Source organism: Talpa europaea, assembly GCF_964194135.1.
Source record: "Talpa europaea genome assembly, chromosome: 1".
In the NCBI taxonomy this organism is placed as follows: Eukaryota; Metazoa; Chordata; class Mammalia; order Eulipotyphla; family Talpidae; genus Talpa; species Talpa europaea.
Genome location: NC_140073.1, coordinates 134,250,878 through 134,271,429, shown reverse-complemented (window position 1 = coordinate 134,271,429; position 20,552 = coordinate 134,250,878). Strand labels below are relative to the sequence as shown.

Here is a 20,552-nt window from a genome sequence, read left to right as displayed (position 1 = left end):
GGAGAAATAGATGAATTCACAATCATGAAAGTCTGTTTTAACTTTAAAACAGAGGGTAAAAAAATCTACAGAACATTTATTTGACCATGATGAAATTATATTAGAAATCGACAACAGAAAGATAAAAGGAAAATCTCCCAACACTTGGAAACTGACCAACACATTTCTAAATAATCCATGAATCAAAAAAGAAGTCTCCAGGGAAATGAAAAATTTCTTTGAACTGCATGAAATGAAAATACAACATATCAAAATTTATGGGATACAACTATAACAATGTGGAGCAGGGAAATTTATTGTACTAACTATTTACAGTAGAAAAATACAAAGTCTAAAATAAATAATATAAACTCCACTGCAAGAAACTAAAAAAAGGAGAGAAAAGAAACAAAGCAAACAGAAGGAAGAAAATTATAAGAACCAGATGCCAATTAAATAGGAAACAGAAAAACAATAAAGAAAATTAATAAAACAAAAAAGCTGATTCTATTGAAAAATCAATAAAATTAACACACCTCCACTAGATGGGCAAAGAAAAAAAAAGAAAGAAAACAAATTACAAATAGCATCAGTGAAATATAATATTACAACAAACTGCAATTTAATAAAAGTAGGGAATAGTCTACCTATTGACTAATAAAATAATACTATAAGCAAATCCAAACACATAAATTTGACACTGTAGATGAAATAGATCAACGAGGGAAGTAAAAATTATCACAACTCACACAATATGATTAATTTTAGTGGTCTTATTATTAATGACATTGAATTCATAATTAAAAGCATTTCAAAAAAGAATTCTCTGGGTCCAGATGGTTTCACTAGAGAATTCTACCAAGTATTTAAGGAATTACTATACTCTTTCCAGGAAAAGAAGATGTATCATCTATTGAATAGTAAGTGAGGCTAGTATGACCCCAATGCTGAAACTAAGGTGAACACAAAAAATGTACAGACCAAAGACTGCAGACCAATAGACCTCATGAATATAGTTGCAAAAAATTATTAGCAAATAAAATTAAGGCATGTATAAAAAGTATTAAACACCATTACCAAATGGTTTTATTCCAAAGATGCAAGTTTGTTCAATGCTTGTACACCAATAACTGTAGCCCAATATATTACTGGGCTGGGGGAGAGAAATCACATGATCATATTAATTGAAGCAGAATTTTTTTTAGTAAAACTCTATCCATTTATGATAAAAAACCTCAGAAAACCAGGAATTAAGAAAACTTCCTAAACTTTATAAAGACTTCTATAAAAAATAAAACCTATAGCTAACATCATACTCAATGTAGAAAGACCAAATGGTTTCCTCTAAGAATAGGAACAAGTCAAGAATTTTTACTCTCACCACAGCTGTTCAGCATAATACTGGAAGTTCTAGCCATTATACCAGAAAAGAAAATAAAGATATACATATGGGAAAGGAAGAAATAAAATTTACATTCATATGAAAACTTCTGGTGATTGTTAATAGCAGCTCTATTTATAATAGCCCCAAACTGGAAACAACTAATATATCCCTCTATAGGTAAATGATAAAGCTAATTGCTGTATATCCAGTCCATGGAATAGTACTCAGTGATCAACAAGGATGAATTGTTGACACCCACAACAACTTGAATGGATCTCTGGAGATTTATGTTGTGTGAAAAAGCCAAAATGATCACCTACTCCTCCATTAATGTGATTCAATTTATGTAGCATTCTAAAAATGGCAGGTTTATACAGACAAAAAGCTGATATCCAAGGGTTAGAGATGGTGGAAAGATGGGTGTGTAACTCTAATGGAGTAGCCTGAGTAATATCATTGTGGTGATGAAAGGGCTGGTTTGCAGAAGTGGTTACATATATGATAAAATGGGATTAAACTACACACACATGTATCAACATTAAATTCCTAATTTTCATACTGTATTATAATTATGTAAAATGTAACTACTGGAGAAAACTGGGTGAAGGGTGCAAGGAACTTCTCTGTAGCATATTTGCATCTTCTGATGATTTTATAAAATATTCAAAATAGTTAAAAATTTTAACTATGACTTTATATAACTGTAAACATATGGTTATGAAAAAAGTAAATCGAAATATCTGAAATCATGTTGACAAGAACTGTCCATGCAAATTGAAAAATATCTACCAAATGGAGATGTAGGAACATTTTATAATTCTTTGCCTAACTTCAATTCACTAGGGGATTACAGTAATCTTAATAGCAGAATGGTATAAATGTCCAGATATCAACTTGTATAATATGGATTTAAAGTTAAATTATGTTTATTAACTTCCAGATTTTTAATTTTGAAATTTTTGTTAAATTCTTATAACAACAGTCTCATATAGGTAATATGATTATGTTCATTTTATAGATGAGGGAACTAATCCAAGGAGAAGGTAAGAAATCAGTAGGGAGAGTGGCATTAGATCCAGTTAGACTTTACACTAAGGATGGGCATGGCTCAGTCCCAGGCCACCTACCGACCTTGGCACAGAAAATCCCCTGTGTTTGCATTCTGACTCTTAGTGGTCTTGGCAATTTGGAAAATGAAAAACCGGGTAATGGCCAAGTTTGAGGGAATTCAGAGTGCTTGTTCAGGAAAGATTGAAAGTCTTTACAGAACAATGACTCTTGAATTATGTTTCTGGGTGAGTTCATATCAATCCTCAATCAACTTTCAAGATGGGAGGGTATTCCACTGCATATAAATACTAAAACATCTCTTTAAGACGATGGATATTTATGAGTACTAACATTAAAACTATCTTTTACTGCCCTTTTTCATTCCACTGATTATTTATTGTTTGAAAAGATAAATACAGGAAAGCAATTGACCTACCAATGGCCTGTTCTTGATTACACATTGCATTAAATACAGAAATTACAAAGAGGATACTTTAGAATCTGTCTTTAGCATCAGCAAAGATTGTATAATGAAAAGGTATGTGGCTTGGCCTAATAGATTAATGCAAACCACAGGTCACAAGAGGCCTGGAGTGTGTGGTAGATCAACCCACTCTAGCACTACTATGATGTAAGTCAAAGCCCATGGCTTCTGATCAGTCTTTATACCTCTACAGCCTTGAGTAGGGATATGAATTTCCAGTATACATATGTTCATAGCACTATACGTACGAGCATATATACATTTTTTTAAAGATTGATTTATTTATGCATACAAGAGCTGGGGTACAGGCCAGAGATGCAGGGGGTGAAAGGATTTACCAGAGACAGAGTGGAGAACAGAACAGGCAGACTGAATGAAATACATTGCTGAGGGGAGCAGCAGGCGACACAGGAGAGGTCTGCTGCACCATGTGGGTTGCTCCCTTGCTGCCAGGGATCAAGCTGTGGATTACTTTGTAGTGCATTGCTTAATCCCTTTGCCACCAGGGAGGCCCTGAGCATATACACATTTTATATATATAACTTAAATGAAATATATAACTTAAATATATAACTTAAATGAAAAAGATTAGGAAATAATTCTTATACTTGTCACAATCAATGTGATAATCTTTTCCATTTTTTCCTATCTTATTTTCTTAAAATAAAAACTGGTTGATTCTGCTAAGTTGATTTCAACATGTACATATAGGTCACAACTTGAAGGATGAACACCCTAGAATTGCTGGAAGCTCATGTATGGATTTTGGAGTCACACCTGGGTTGGAATCCTGGCTCTGCCAACTTATTGCTTGTTTCACCACAGGTTAAGTTTCTTAATTTCTACGAGCCTCAAGTTTCTCATTTGTAAAATAGATACCTACCCTGTAGGATTCCTGTCATCTTTTTAAAGCATAAATCTAAAGATGTCATCCCAAGGGTTTCCTGTTGCTCTTGAGTTAAAGTATAAATGCTGGTACCTTAGGTTATATGAACTTCAGCAAGATGGTCCGTGTTGACCTCCAGCTCTTGCTTCCAGTTGGCTCTAATTTACACACCATTCTCCAGCTCTTCTGATATGTAGCTCCCTGATGACATCACATTTTCTATTTACATTTTAGGTGCATGCTTTTCTGATGCTTGATTAATTTCTACTTGTTCCTTAAGTCATAATATAGATATAGAATAATATAGAAGACTCCTTCAAGGAGTCCTCTTCAGCTACCTAGATGTGTATTCAGTGCCCCTCTCATGCTCCTATGGCATATTTGGCTTACCCTTTTGAGAACATATCACCATACTAATCCAAAACATTGGCTGCATCCCTCTAAAGAGCAGACAGCTCTATAATATGCTCTATTCTCTGTGTCATTTATATGTCTAAGAAAAATTCTTTAATGCCCTCCACCTTCCCCCCTCCCCACACCTTCTCTTGGTAAACAGGATAAGTTAGAAAATTTATCCTAAGGGACTGTCATTTTTTTGAAAAACAGTCAATTCAATGCTTAAATGACAGCTTTAAGACATCAGAATGACTCCTGGACATTCTTCAAATCTACCTAGTGGTTGAGGCTGGCAGGGGGTGGAGGTCTTAGAGATAGATGCTCACTGAGCACCAACCCTCCTTGCTTAGCTCATGTATAATGAAGGAGAAAGTTCTCTACATTTGTCACCCAGGGAAGCTGACAATGTAGGCAGACATAAGTCTAGCAAAGTCCCAAGAGTAGGGCTCTCAGAAGATGGAAAAAATTAATGAGAACATCAAGTTTTAAAGAGAGGGAATGGAAGAAAGTAGAGTTAATGGCATATTGGTTACTATTAGCACTTATCTGGTCATAGAGATTCTTTCATTAAGAGATTTCTCATTATTGTTTAAAAGTCACTTAAAAATTGATGGCAATATGTTCTAAAAAAATTTTGATTGCTTTTTTTCAACTGATGAATTTAAACCCTCTATGGAAATGGCATTTATCACAGGGATTCCCAAACTGAAATGAGATCACTTTGGCTCTGTTTATAGAAACTGAAAAAAAAAAAACCAAACTCCAAGTAATCTACTGTATTCCCCATGCAAGTCCCTGCACACAGCCTCACAAAGCCATGAATCATATTTGAGAACAACAACAAAGATGTCTTTAAAATGTGGGTAAAATTAATAGAAGAAATTGCCAGTGATTGGGACAGACACCAAAAGAAGCGTGAGACAAACACGACAAAGCAATGGGCTTAAAGGGATGCCGAACCTCTGAAATCAAGAAACTATTCGATGAAGAGAACTCACTTATCCTGCGTTACCCCCATAGCATAAGATATGTTCACACTGATGGTTCACACCTGGCTCCGAAGCTCTCCTGCTAACACTTTTTCTATCCTTCATCACCCTTATCTCAGGATTTTCCCAAGCGTACTTTTTCAGTGGTCACAAAACCTAAAAATGTAAGTCTCCACACTTGCTTTGCTAAAATGATACCAGAAGTTATTCAGACTGAAATATTTCTGTCTCAGCTATAAAAGAGGGCCTACAAATAAGGATAGCTCCCACAGGGAGTTAATAAGAATATATGAGACAGAGTGCTATGTAGTATTAATCTATAACATTTGCATTATTAAAAGGAAATGGAAAAAAATGGAGAGAAATCATCTAGAGGTAATTTGTGGTGGACTGCATGGGCTGACTCCTTAAAAGCCACTTGAAACTTCTTTTTCCCTTGTCTTTGTTTACTGGAAAGATGAAATACTATTACTCAGTACCTTCTGTAACTAGAAGAGAATTTTATTTATTTATTTTTTAAATATTTTATTTTATATAATTCTTACATCATTTTTTATTTTTGCACAATGTATGCATTTTCATTTTGGTTATATTCCCCATACAATTGCACCCCCCCTTATTTTGACCCTAATCCTTCCTCTCCCCGGCCCATCCACCCCCCTACGTGGTGTGTTTCTGGTTTATAGTTGCTTGTTGATTTTGATTTTTACTTTCTATTAATTAGTCTTTTTCCTGGTCCCTTATTTAGGTTTTCTAAATTCCTGCTATGAGTGAGACCATCTGGTATTTTTCTTTTCTTTCTGGCTTATTTCGCTGAGCATGATCCCTTCCTGCTCCATCCATGTTGCTGCAAACTACATGTGTTTATCTTTTTTGATTGCTGAGTAATATTCCATTGTGTATATGTACCACATCTTCTTGATCCAGCCATCTATTGTGGGGCATTTGGGTTGTTTCCATAGCTTAGCTATTGTAAATAGTGCTGCTATAAACCTAGGGGTGCAGGTGCCCTTTGGAATTAATGTTTCTGTGTCCTTTGGGTAAATACCTAGGAGTAGAATTGCTGTATCATATGGAAGCTCTATCTTTAGTAGGTCAAGAAATCTTCACACAGCTCTCCATAGTGGTTGGACCAGTTTGCACACCCACCAGCAGGAGAGTTCCTTTTTCTCCATATCCTCGCCAACATTTGTTGTTGCTAGATTTTTTTAATATGTACCATTCTCGCTGGTGTAAGATGGTAGCTCATTGTAGTTTTGATTTGCATTTCCCTGATTACAAGTGATGTTTAACATTTTTTCATATGCCTGTTGGCCATTTGCATTTCCTCTTTGGAGAAGTTTCTTTTTAGCTCTTCTGCCCATTTTTGGACTGGATTATTTACTTTGTTTTTGTTGAGTCTCATCAGCTCTTTGTAGATTTTTGTGATCAGTCCTTTATCATTGGTGTTGTGTGCAAAAATTTTCTCTCAGTCAGTGGGGTTTCTCTTTGTTTTGGTTATTGTCTCTTTTGCTGTGCAAAAGTTCTTTAATTTGATGTAGTCCCAGCTGTTTATCTTTGCCTTTACTGTCACTCCTTTGGGTGATGTGTCTGTAAAGATGTCTTTGAGGTACATGTCATGTAGTGCTTGACCTATATTTCCTTCTATATATTTTATGGTTTCAGGTCTTATGTCTAGTTCTTTAATCCATTTTGAGTTGTTTTTTGTGCATGGTTGTGAGGTAGTAGTCAAGCTTCATTCTTTTGCATGTAGCGACCCAGTTTTCTCAGCACCATTTATCGAACAAACTTTCTTTGCTCCAGTGCATATTCTTTGCTACTAGAGGAGACTTTTTAATAGTTATTTTTTTTCCAATGAGAAGTTGTTGGGGTCTTCTGGGAAGTCTTCGTAGAGGGAGGAACTTGCATGGCATATTCTATTGGCCATTTGCCACTTTGTTTTTCTTTCTCTTTGGAAAGTGGACACGAACCTAGAGTGACAACAGCCATCTTAGAATCATGGAAAGTGGACATGAAACCAAGAGTGGCAACAGTAGTCTTAGAATCATGGAAAGTGGACATGAAACCACGAGTGGCAACAGCCACCCTTAGAACCATGGAAAGTGGACATGAAACCAAGAGTGGCAACAGCCATCTTAGAATCATAACACATTGGGAGGAAGAGACCTAACCACAAGGTAAGACAATGAAACCAAGAGTGGCAACAGCCATCTTAGAATCATAACACATTGGGAGGAAGAGACCTAACCACAAGGTAAGACAAAGGAGAAAAATACAAGAAGGCTATTCCATGAGGCCAAGGACACCGATGTACCCAAAGGGTGACACAGATGTATCAGTGGGGCTTTCTGTTGTTGCAGCCAAACAGGATCTGACCTGATAAGCTATTGACAACTCTTCTGGGGCTAATCCAACTTGGACAACTCCTGTGTCCAACTCAGGACCAAATGACCTAGAAGTGATGTGGCAGGAAGACAGCATTCATTCTGATGAGAGACTTGGGGACATCTAATGTATGCTATAGTTTTTAACAAGCACTAGACAAAGTAGCTAAGTGTGTAATTACTCTTTTCACTTATGCAGCTGTTATGACTAATCTAAGCTGTTTTCTAGATTTCTTGCCTTTTATCACCCACTATGTTTTTTGTTTCTACTTTCCAGTTTCTGATGATTGAAATATACCAGCAGAAGTTTGGACTGGAATTAGCTATTAACCATGTGTCCAAGGAACAGATGGAATCTATCAGGTTTCCAAACCTATCACTTTAGGGCCAAGAGCTAGACATAATCAATAACCTTTCCAGTTACATTTAATTCAACAGCCTTCTTTTTTTTTTATTTTACCTATTATAAGCAGTGCTGCAGTAAATGTAGGGGTACAGGTATCCTTTTGAATTAATGTTTTTGTGTCCTTTGGGTAGATACCTAGGAGTAAAATTGCTGAGTCATATGGAAGCTCCATTTGTACTAGTGTGAGGAACCTCTACACAGCTTTCCATAGTGAGTGGACCAGTTTGCACTCCCACCAGCAGTGCAGGAGAGTTCCTTTATCTCCACATCCTCAACAATTATTTGTTTTTTACTTTTTTTTTTTTTTTTTAATATGTGCCATTCTCACTGCTGTAAGATGGTATCTCATGGTAGTTTTGATTTGCATTTCCCTGATTACAAGTGATGTTTAACATTTTTTCATATGCCTGTTGGCCATTTGCATTTCCTCTTTGGAGAAGTTTCTTTTTAGCTCTTCTGCCGATTTTTGGACCGGATTATTTACTTTGTTTTTATTGAGTCTCATCAGCGCTTTGTAGATTTTTGTGATCAGTCCTTTATCATTAGTGTTGTGTGCAAAAATTTTCTCCAAATTGGTGGGGTGTCTCTTTGTTTTGGTTACTGTCTCTTTTGCTGTACAGAAGCTCTTTCATTTGATGTAGTCCCAGCTGTTTATCTTTGCCTTCACTTTCACTGCTTTGGGTGATATGTCTTTAAAGATTCAACAGCCTTCTTAATGTATAGTCAAATAAGGTATAATATATTTAAGTAATATATGGTCTAATAACCTATCTAAATAGGTACAGTTAATATTTATTGAACAAAGCACCAGAATTTCACTTAATACAAAAAAAAAAAACCTTATAGGAAAACAGAGTACACTTTCATTCCCATTTTACTACAAGGAAACTAAGGATTTCAAAAACTGAAATATTTAAGCCAAGGTCTTAAGAAGACCACTGCATAATCTTAGGTCTTTCCCAAATTGAATGCACATGCACTTTCACACTTTTTACAATATATTCTCTATATCTCTATTCAAATGCAACACATTATACTGTACTCGCTTGTTTATATGACAATTTTGGCATGAGTCTGAGTGTCTGAGGGTAGGGCTAGTTTCTAAACTTCTTTGTGTGACCTACAGAATACAACAAATACTTAATAAAAGTTTTTTTTACAAACATAGTTGAAAATCTGCTGGGAAATTGAGGCCACTTAACTGGAATACTGAGGATCTTTGTGATGTGTGCCACTTTTTCTCCCCACAGACATGGTATATCAGTCAAAAAGTGTACATTTACTAAGCATATACTAAATGCCCAGTATTACAATGGACCACAGAAAGTCTTGTTTTTCATAATCAATTCTAAATAGACATGTTATTTGCAAATACCTGGAAGAGAAAATAGCTCTAAGATTCATCAGGAGCAAGTAATATCCTTTCTTGTGAGGTTATAGATTGGTATATTAGGGGATTCTTACAAACACAACATGCCTTAAGATTAATAAGACAATTTGACAGTCTTTCACAATGTTCATGCATACTGGATAACAGTAGACTGGATTAAGAGCTAACTGAAAATCCCAAAAGTGTTGATTAATGGAGATCTTAAGTGATGAGTTGCAGTAATTGTACTTGACAATGATCAACGATCTTACCAGTGACATGAATACATGCACAGGATTAAATATGAAGATGGTTTAAAACTAAGGATAACTAATATACTGAAGGGCACAAAAACAACTTAAAAATTTCCTAATAGCTACAACAATGGGCTACATTTATAATTAACAAGCACATAGCTAAGCTGGATAAAGAGAAAATCCTAATTTAAAAATTATTGTGTAAATATAGGATTTTGCACAATATATTGTGGAATATGATGTGATAGCATCACAAATAAGCATAAAATGCAGGTTACTGGCTAGTGACAACTGATCCGAAAGTTCAGTGTAGACATTAAGAGTAGAGAACTAAGATCAATAAATACAAGAGTCCTGTTGATTTCTCCCTTTTCTGACTATATATCTAAAATATGGTATCTAGTTCTGCATGCATGCTTAACAGAGTAATCATAAACTCATAAAGGTCAATGTCTTCAGAATATTGCTCCTAGAAGGATACAGGTGTGGCTTATACTATAAGTGACTTAATAGTCAGACTAGTTCATATTGAAGAAATTATTATATTTCAAGTTCTATGCATCTCTTTTCTTTAGCTTTGCAAGATTGCTCTCAGCACAGAGCCTGGCACATGATAGGAGTTGAATCAATGTTTTAAAATGAAGGTGGTCCTAACAGTCACTACAATTGATGAGGCTTAAATTCAATTAATAAGGTAGGTCAATCCAACATCTGTGGTAAAGGTGACAAGGAGACAGCATTTGGGTATACCATGTGGGTGTTTCTCTATTAATTAGAGTGCGCTGAAAGAGAAAAAAGGATGTCTCATGGACTCTTGTCACCTGGAAGCCTGCCAGTAAGGGTCCAGTGATGTCATGAGAGGGCTTCTGTGGGAAAGAGGCCATTGCTCATGAGTTGTGATACTTGACCACCTGAAGTCCCAACCCACTTGAGGAATCTGTCAAATCATTCATTAAAAGAACATGTATTTACTTTCATTAAAGTAATACTGTCTTATAACATTTAGGTTGCAGATGTACAGCCTTTAAAATCAACATCTGTTCATACTATCCTTTGTTTGATACCACAACTCTGAGTGCAGTCTGCTCAGGAATGCAGAGATGACAGAGAACAGAAGCAGGGTAGGTCCCAGCCATCATGGAGCCTGGGGTTAAGCCAGAGGACTCCAGAATAGGTGATCTGTACCTCATTTGAGGAGAGGAAGAGATCAGATACTCTATTTATGGTTTTTAAAATAAATCTCATTTTTTATGGATTAATTTCTATGTTTGGTATATTTTAAAATACTTATAATATAAGGTAAGTCAGGATAGATCACTGATCATTTGGGAATTAGCACTCCAAAGCACTTTTACAAAGACGGTATGTGTGGCGCAGCGGTTGAGCGCTGGGTTGCAAAGCTGCCCGCAGCCTCTGCAGCGCCGGTTTGATCCCCGGCTGCTCCCCGGCCACTGGAGGAGGGTCCCACATGGTGCTCAGACCTCCTCTGCTGCCCGCTGCTCCCCTCAGCAGTGTACTTCGTCAGTCTGCCTGTTCTGTTCCCCGCTCTGGCTCTGGTGAATTCTCTCACCCTCATGCGCTTCTGACTGTACCCAGTGCTTGTATGTATCAATCAATCAATCAATCAGTCAATCAATCAATCAATCTTTTAAAAAAACCAAAAAAAGACGGTATGTGATCAAAGAGAATGAAGAATGTCAAATGGTCATGTGAGATAGGATGCAAACTATTGATACATCAAGTGCCACATGCACCTTCTTCTGCCAAGGCTGCATCCAGTACCAAAAACCCCACCCACAACCACCCAGGACCATTGTGGGGGCTGGAGCTACATCCCGGGGAAGTCCCCAACACAGCCCTGAAGGCAAAGAAGGAGAGCCAGAAAAACATAGCTAAGGGCCACATGAGTCCTCCTTGGGACTTTTCTGTCTTCATTAAAACCTAAAGCTTTAATATTAATATAATGTTGGAGCCTTTAAATGCTGGTGTTGCAGTGGGAGACTAACACATTATAAACCCTAAGTAGTTGTCAAGCTTTTGGGAGTAGAACTTCATTGATGCCATGTTAAAATGCCGGAATAACCAGCACTCTGAGAATCCAATCCTACCTTTCAGTCACGGTGGTAGGGAGTCTGTAACCACCATAATTAACAGATGAATCCTTTGTAAGCTAAGTTTTTCTGAGAAGTGCTGCTGGTTTAGGGCCAACCCGTGAGAAACAAGGAATTAAGAAGCAGAAGTTACCCCATTAGGAAGCCATGGTGGGCTGTGCACATATGGCCTGCTCCCCTGATACAGAGATATCTGCATAAGTAAAGGTATGTGTTATATAGAGATACCAAAACTATGCAAAATAGTACATAATATTTAATTATCACAACAAGGTGAGACCACTGTTATAATTCTTCTTTGCAGATAAGGAGAGGATAAACTGCCTAGGTCATTTATTGATTGATGGCGCCCACTGTCCCCAGGATTAGCAAATACCTGAACACCCTCGATAGACAAACTACCATTCTCCTGCAGCTCAGGGAAAATATGACTATTCACGTATAACTTCAGAATCCTTCTTAACACAGATTTCCAGACAGTATCAACCGATCAGTGTGAGTGTAAGATGGAGCCTATTTATTCACAATGTGGCTCTAACCCATTCTCCTGGCTCATTTCTTGTGACTTTTATTTTAAAATAAATCTCATTTTTTGTGGATTAATTTATATGTTCAGTATATTTTATAATACATATAATATAAGGTAAGTCAGGATAGATCACTGATCATTTGGGAATTAGCACTCCAAAGCACTTTTACAAAGACGGTATGTGGTAACTTCTGCTTCCCATCCACACCCTATTTTCTGAGGGCTTCTGAGCTTTGCTAGTATGCCATGCCCTTTCAGGTGATTTCACTCTTATACATGCTAAATTTTTGTAAGAAAACCATTTTCTACTCAATCTGGTCAACTCTTATCAACACGTACAGAGTCATTTCAAATATCACCTTCCTTTGGAGATCTTTCTTGACCTATTTAGGCAGAATTAGAAAAGAAAAAACTTTCTTTTCTTCTTTTTACATTATATTGCAAGTATCTATTTCCATGTTCTGATCCCCTTCTAACTAGAATGTGACTGACACTCTGTGAAATGAGACCATGTCTTAGTCATCTTTGTATCTTCCTTGGAACTTATTACATTAGCTAGAACACAGTAGGTACACCACAAATACTTATTGAATGAGTAAAACATTGAACAGATGCTAAATGAATGACATGCCTTTAGTTGTAAATAGGATTAGAACTCATGGTTCCTGCTTATGGAAATAGCCACAACAACTCTCTACTTAGATTCCCTTGGTCACAAAAAAGTTCAGATTTCATTGATAAATGACAGTAATATCAATAACTTTGATGGCAATGATAGCCAACCTCATGAATGGTTATGCAACAACTGCTTTCTTTACAACTCAAATAACTTTAGACTTAAGACAAAGAACAGGGAGCAGCACAATCTTTAAGTACAATTAAAGAGCAGAATAAAAATTTCTGAGTATAAACACTGACACTTTGATCTGTTATCCAAAAATATGATAACTATGAAGTACTCTACTTCTCTGGAAAGAATTACAGAAAATTATCAATGCAAAGGCATCAGAGCCAAAGGAAAAACTATTGCCTTACACATATATCTGGGTTGGGCAGTAAATAACATATTTTTTGCCTAATATTATAATGGCTATAGTTAAGATTACCTTAAGACATTTCCTAATCAAATCTACTTGGGTAAAAATTAGCACAGAATAGAGTTTCCAAAAGATTTAAAGAGTTAACCACAATATATGAATAAAAAATGTGAGAGGTACAAAAATTTGGGGGATTGATGCGTACTGATTATTGGATGCTTCTCTTAGAGAATTACAATTCATCTTAACATATTTGGGATAAGAGGATTGTAGTAAGAAAACCTGTTAATCATGCCTTTGTGACAGTGTATCTAAAAATGGGAGGTTCCATGTGCCCTGTCCCACCTAAGGAAGGATGGAGCTGAGTTGTGAGGGAAGCTAAAGAGAACTTGGGAGAAAAGACTTGGAGGAGGCACTTGGAACAGAGAGACATGTGAAACACTTAAAAGAGACATGGTTGAGAGGCCCATGGGGAGGCTGACAATGGCAGCTTTTATGTTGACTTGTACTTTGATTTTGCTCATTTTCTTCCAGGTGTCCCTGGCCCTTTACCTCTTTTCTAGGGATCCCCGCCAGAAGGTGCTTTAGACTTGTGCCAAGCTTTTGAGCCTCAGCGACCCTGCTTTGGGCCAGCCTGTTTAGCTGGACATTTAGCCACATGGGGATGGGCAACTTTGGGTGTTTCATAGGGAAACTATATCCTTTCTCCTCTCTCTGTGCACACTAGTTCTATTAAAGTTCTTTTCTATTGAAGGTCTTATGCATTAAGAGAATGCTTTGTCCTTATGTGGGAGATGGCACAACCCATTTAGAGTATTCATGTTTGGGGGGTCTCAGGGTACCCTTCATACTGCCTGCTGACAGGTTCACCCAAAAATCTCTAATTGATTTTGACGAGCAAATGTTTAATGGAATGCTTCATATTTATTTTCATGGAATTAGTGTGGGAAGATAATGGCTTTGGGGTTTCCCAGAAATAGTCCTCTGCACTGTGATTCTAGTGTTGGGAACATGCAAAGTGAATTTTATGAAGACCCACCTGATTGGGAAAAGTAAGATCGGCTATGTTTTGGGTCAGAAGAGACTCATGCTGGTGTTATCAGTTACATGATAAAAATTCAACCTTATATGAAGACTGTGGAGGAAAAGGCCAATTCTTAATCAGTCCTTAGAATTAACAGTTAAGTTATGATTGCTGTCTCACACAGTCATAGGAATTTATACTTTCATTTTATCCCAGAGAAAAACTTGACCATCTTTCTTTAATAATATCAACCTGGAAGCTTGACAGTAAGGATTAAAAATTGCTCCTTCCTTCCCACTTGGTTATTGGAAAGGCTCTGAAAGGTAATCAGTCTTGTGAAGCTACACTTTACAGTCTGCATAAAAATGCCATGATTTCCCTTTCTCTCCCCAACCTAATTGAAAGTGCATAATATCACCTAGCTGGGGAAATGTAAACGGTAAACATATGCAATATATCATGCTATCACACAAAAACCGGTTACTAATAGGGGCTAGGTGGTTGTCAGGACCAAAGGAAATCTGGAAAACAAGTCTTTTTCTCACCTAGGATGAGAGCTCTTTGCACCTGCCACCTTCCCCACTCACCTTTTCTCTTTCCCCTTCAAGCTACAATCAGATTAAATGAAGGTCAGACAACTCATTCTTTGCACTTGTAATTCCAAGGGTCACCTAACAATGTATATTGACTAAAACTCTCTTTTATCAGCTTTTCAAGAGATGAAGCACTTTACTTTTGGCAGGAGGTGGGGCTGGACTCATCTTGTTCCCTACCTACTTCAATTGTACTCACAGATGGTTCTATTATCTCTTTCCTGAGCTGCTAAGGCTAAAGATTCTTGCCCTTGTCACCTCTTATCTTTCTCTACTTCATCAAACCCCTACTGTCAAGATTATCTCCTTTTCTATTTCTGATCATTCTTGAATGTCTGTACAGGTCACATTTTTCTTGAGTATAAAATCCTAATCTTATTTTTCTTATTTTTTAAAAAAATATATTTTATTTTGGCATAGAAGAACTGGGGTGTAGGCCAGAGGTGTGGGGGGGTGGAGAGGATTCACCAGACATAGAGCAGGGAGCATAATATGCAGACTGACTGAAATATACTGCTGAGGGGAACAGTGAGTGAGACAGGAGAGGTCTGCTGTGCCTTCTGGCTTAGTTCCCTGGCCTGGGATTGAATTCAGGCCTTAGTGGCGATAGTGCTGAGATTTAACCCCTAGGCCAACATGGAGACCCCTTAATCTTATTTTCAAAATCTTCTGCATCTATCTATAATTCAACCTCCATTATACCTGCTTAAAAGTTGTTATTCTCATTTCTGATTCTTCAACTCTAAGAGTCCAGCCTTCTTCTTGAGGAAGTCCTTCACAGCAGGGCTCTTAGGAGAAAGTACAATATTCTTTTAAAGTTTTTTGTCACAATATTCCTTCAAAAATTGTTCCCTGTTGCACCATGAACTCAATGACTGCTATTCATTCATGCCACCTTATAACTGGGTATTGTTATTATTGATGGCTGATACCTTATGGGGAGGTCAAATCATAGCACTTGTCAAGGGTACTATGCCACTTCAGTTTTAATAGGTTGAAGGATGTGTTTTTATTTGCTTCAGCAATAGAGATGATTTGAAACTTACTGAATTAAAACTACATTCATCTTTCAATAAGTGACATTACCTGTCAATGGGCACTGGTGGATGGTATGGCTTGTTGACCTTGGCGTAGAGGCCCTCTAAGTGGTCTCTCTCTAGAGACAGTGGATGGCCATCCCGAGGGTAACCCAGTGCTACAGTCCGGGGTGGAGATGGAGTCCTGTAGACATTTGCTGGGGAGCATGGTTCTCGGAAGTGGTTCACTCTGGCATAGTTGGGGTCCATTTCATCATCATCCATATCATGCAGTGATCCAACTGCCCCAGTGGCATAATCAACAAGACCTCTTGCCTGCTTTTCCCTTAGCTCCTGATGTTTTGCTCCAATCCTGAAAAATGAATGGGTAGCAGAAATGTGTGTGGGTTTTGTACGCTAATACAATGATATACTCTACTGAATCTACGTTAACTCTTCCTAGTCAGTCACTTAGTTGTTATCGTTCTGTTTACTTAAGATCACACCATGTAAAAATGCCAACAACATATTCCACAGGTTTAATTTTATATCTCTGACCTTTATTTGCTACAGGGAATTTACTTTTATAGCAATGCCCTGTGTATTTTGACACTTGCTCATTGATGACTGAGATGATTGCAGAGTCAAAAGCTGATTTTCATTAACATTGCCTCCCTTCAAATGGGATGCGCATGTGGGAAGAGCACATCTTTGGTGTGATAAAATGGAAGTTCTCCTTGGGAGAGGGATGCATGATAAAGAGTTTATCTGAATTTTATACCTTGTGGATGATTTCACCATTTGGTGTCATAGAATTCCAGTACATTTATTCTTTTAAAGAAAAGAGCTTGAAAAAATGAATTTAAATATGAAAAAAGAAATACAGGGACCTTCTGGTCACTAAAAGCAGTGGTATCAGAAGTAATTTATAAGAGATGCTAAGATTTTTGGGAGCACAAATGGGAACCATTGTGTCTCATTATATAGGAGCTAGGGACAGGGTAAAATAGTGAAGAAATTAATAGGCTCCTGACAGAGATGAATTGGCGCATATAAGTGAATTAAACACCATTACTGGCAGAACTCCACAGCGCTGAAGGCTTAAGTGATATTACAAAATGCTACTGCTCATCAGTGTACTATGTAGACTAGTGGGAATGAGAGCAGAAAAATATACTTAGATGAATTCCAAATCCATCTGAATTTTGAGATTTGACATTCAATCTGCAAAGTGTTAGATCAGCTCTCTGAAATTCCCAGTTATGTGTTAAAATGGAAAGGTCACTGCGGTATCTAATTATTGCACAATGGTGGTCTGATTGTGTTGGGAGGTGCCGGCACTAATGAGGAAAGAATGTAATCTTACATCACCAGCAAACAAGGTGTAGTGTAGAGAAGTAACACGACGTGGCTCAAGTGACTGAAGAAAGACTCGAGAAAGGACAGGACAAACCCAAAACACATGGGCTTTTTGAATGAGAAGGCTATGGGATAAAAGCAAAAGATGTCTATATACCTGAAAATAGATATGCGAGGCCTGGATGAGTTAAAAAACAAAAACTGAACTCTCTCAGGATCTTCTCCTTTTCAAACAAAAATAGCTGTTTTTGCACACGGCAGTTAAATTTTACAGAATATCAAAATCTATAAAAATCCTAAAATCCATGATCATTTAAGGTATTTTCTTTTGTTAGAATAGCTTTCTCTTTTTTTTGGTTGTTGTTGTTCAGTAAAGAGAAGCAAAAAATAAAAAGAAGAGGGAAGAGAAAACCAAAACAAATTAAAAAGACAAAGAAGGCATAGGACAAAAAGCCCAGCATCTCTCCTCAAGTCACAACAGATGAAAATAAATGAATGGAAAATAAATAAGCGAAAACCATGTACCCTACACATCAGTGATTAGAAGAGTTTATATTTTTGCGAATGGGAGCTTGAATCTCTAAGGGATTTTTGAATGAAGATGAAAGGAAGATTACACAGCATGGTGCCTGTTAAGAGGCCCTTCCTATCCACTTTGAATGCATGTCAGTCCTAGATTCATGGATGTTTGTTTTGAATAATTTTTGATAAAAAAGATAACCTATTTCATTCTGCAATAAAACAACCTTCCCAGGTATAGTACCGACTGGATTATCAGAGAGTGCTTGCTGCTCCACAATGATAGGGATGGATTTCCATTGCAAATAGAGCACAAGACATCAATAAAGTTAGAGGGTGGGATTTGTGTGGTTACTATCCCTCCTAACTAAATGCCTTCAAGAGAAATCATTCAGCAGAAAGATGAACATCTCTTGGCTGCTGCACGGGGCTAAATTTGTGCATTAATGAAAGCAAAGTATCAAGTTTTGTTTTTTTAAAATCACAGAAATAGAACACTAGTATGTGTGTTCCTTATTTCATCACTTCACTTTCTTTGAGTTTTTCTCATTAATTAAGCTTGCCGAGTATGGAAAGATTCTTGGATAAAAAGTACACTGCATGTGCAAAGCAGTACTTTTACCTTGTATTTTTTCTTTCTAAAACCCAGATTTCTCCTTGATTGCTCCACATCAGTGAGTGTTTTGGGAACTAATTTCACATTAATCACTCAGTGGTGAAATAGTAATTTTTCTGAACCATGATTATTGTGTCATATATTAGGGTCTCTTTGTGGGATAGGATGAGCCAATCTCTGAAAAGGAGTATATGGAGGCAGAAGAGATTCTCTTAAGAGAATCTTAAGAGAGAAGTATCAAGGTAGCAGATTTTTTTGGTGGTGTTGACCTCCCTCTGCCCCAATTTAATGTGAGAATTCTAATTGTTCATAATGTCCACTTAGAAGTCTCCTTACCACTGGGAACTCAACCTGTTATAAATGTCAGTTTTTCAAAATAGCCTTAACAATAAATTCTTATTAGATGATACTACCATTTTCCTTATCCTTCCTAGCACACTGCCTTTCAATTGTTTAAATCTTCTCTCTCACTCTACGAAAATATTGCTTCTTTTTTCATTACATCTTTTGAATCTCCTCTTTTACTTCCATTTCTTTAGCCATCAACTGGGATTAAGACTTTAGAATTCCTTGGTTTGCACTGTCCATTATGGTGATAATTAGCTATGTGATGTTATACACATGCCAATATTCATTACTTATAATTGAACACAATTTAAAATTTAGTTTCCTGGTCTTGCAAACCATATTTTAAGTGCTCATTAGCCACATGTGATTTGTGACTACTATACTGGACAGTGCAGATATAGACTAATTTCAGTACTCCAGAAAGTTCTATTGGACTCTGCTGGCCTCGATTATCCCAAGAGTTTTTGGTAGGTCATCATGTCCCACTTTAATTCATGCCTTAAAAGACTGCTAGAATAACCTTCCTCATTGTGAATACCTTTGTCAGATCAAGGATCTTTAAACAGGAGATTGTAGTACATATTGGAGCAAGAGTATGGTGACACTACTTCCATCCCTGAAACTCTAAGTGAACAAAAACTTGAGAGACTGAGAAGAAACTTCCATCTATAATGGAATTAGAAAACAGCCATAATCTTATACATGAAATTAAATTTGCACTCAACCCAAAAGGAGCAGTACACCAAGGATTAGTACATGCCAGCATTTCTAGCAGGGTATACACTGCAGAGAGAGAGAGAGAGAGAGAGAGAGAGAGAGAGAGAGAGAGAGAGAGAGAGAGAGAGAACACAACTTTACTTAGCAAAAGAGTCTGCAGACAGTGTAGGACATTAGAATTGCAGGGTAAGTGTTTCTGAGCTTCCAACCTCAGAATGGAGGTAGACATTTCCCCTGAAAGATATATAGAAGAGACATTTCCCTTGAAAGATATATTTCTTCCTTACCTGAAGAAACTTCATGGAGGTAAATGGGGTGAAGAGAAAGGATGCACCAACTTGCTTTGCAGCTGATAGGCAGAATTAGCAGAGTAGAGATAAACAAGGACAAGTTTGTTAAAATAAAATCTATAGTATAAGAGACTTCACTAAGCCAGCTTGCCTCTTGCCTGCAGTGCACCCAACAGGTTTTGAAGAAGATATTTTGAAAAAACACATGGAATTAAAGTTGTTTAAGTAGTGATCTCAGATCACTATGTCCAGGTCATCTTATACTATAACACAAATTTAAAAAAATTAAATACTAGCACATGAAATTTATTTAAAGGATCAAAACAAGCATATAAAACATTAAGTCAAAAGAAGAGAGAAAATGTTAGTACTTATTGTATTAGTAAGAATAAGTATTGTTTCAAGAAGAAAAATTTAGTCATCTACAAATTCAGGCAAATTCAGGCTAGTCTCACACATAAATAAAGATAAAACAAAAACATTCTCAAACATATAAAAATTCAAGGGAATATAGCACTTGGTGACCCATCTTGAAAAAATATTTAATGGAAAGTAGTCAAACCAACCAAGAAAAGAATCAAAATGAAGAATTCAGCCTGGTAGAGTTCTACAATAACAGGTCTGAAGGTAGGCAATACATTGATTTAAACAGAAAACTAAGACTAACCAATTGCAGGAATGATAATTACAGGAAAAACATTAATTCAGACAACATAAAAGAATATTACAATGAAAATCAGGAGATGAATTAGAAAATGTTAACACTCAATTATATTTTCTCAACTTTGAAAATAGGCACCAGTAGTTAT

The 20,552-nt window shown here is 36.8% G+C and overlaps 1 protein-coding gene across 4 annotated transcripts in view; it reads right to left on the bottom strand.

Annotated features, from left to right (window-relative positions):
- Nucleotides 1-20,552, bottom strand: part of PARD3B (par-3 family cell polarity regulator beta) — a gene marked incomplete at both ends in the record, with an annotated part of 909,806 nt that overhangs the window by 136,225 nt on the left and 753,029 nt on the right. For 3 of the 4 annotated variants that reach the window (XM_084247417.1, XM_084247419.1, XM_084247418.1), the window contains one exon: nucleotides 15,965-16,267. The exons of the other annotated variant lie outside the window; for it this stretch is intronic. In XM_084247417.1, coding sequence (XP_084103543.1) covers nucleotides 15,965-16,267 — 303 coding nt within the window. The remainder of the gene's footprint in view (nucleotides 1-15,964; nucleotides 16,268-20,552) is intronic. 4 annotated transcript variants of the gene reach the window in all.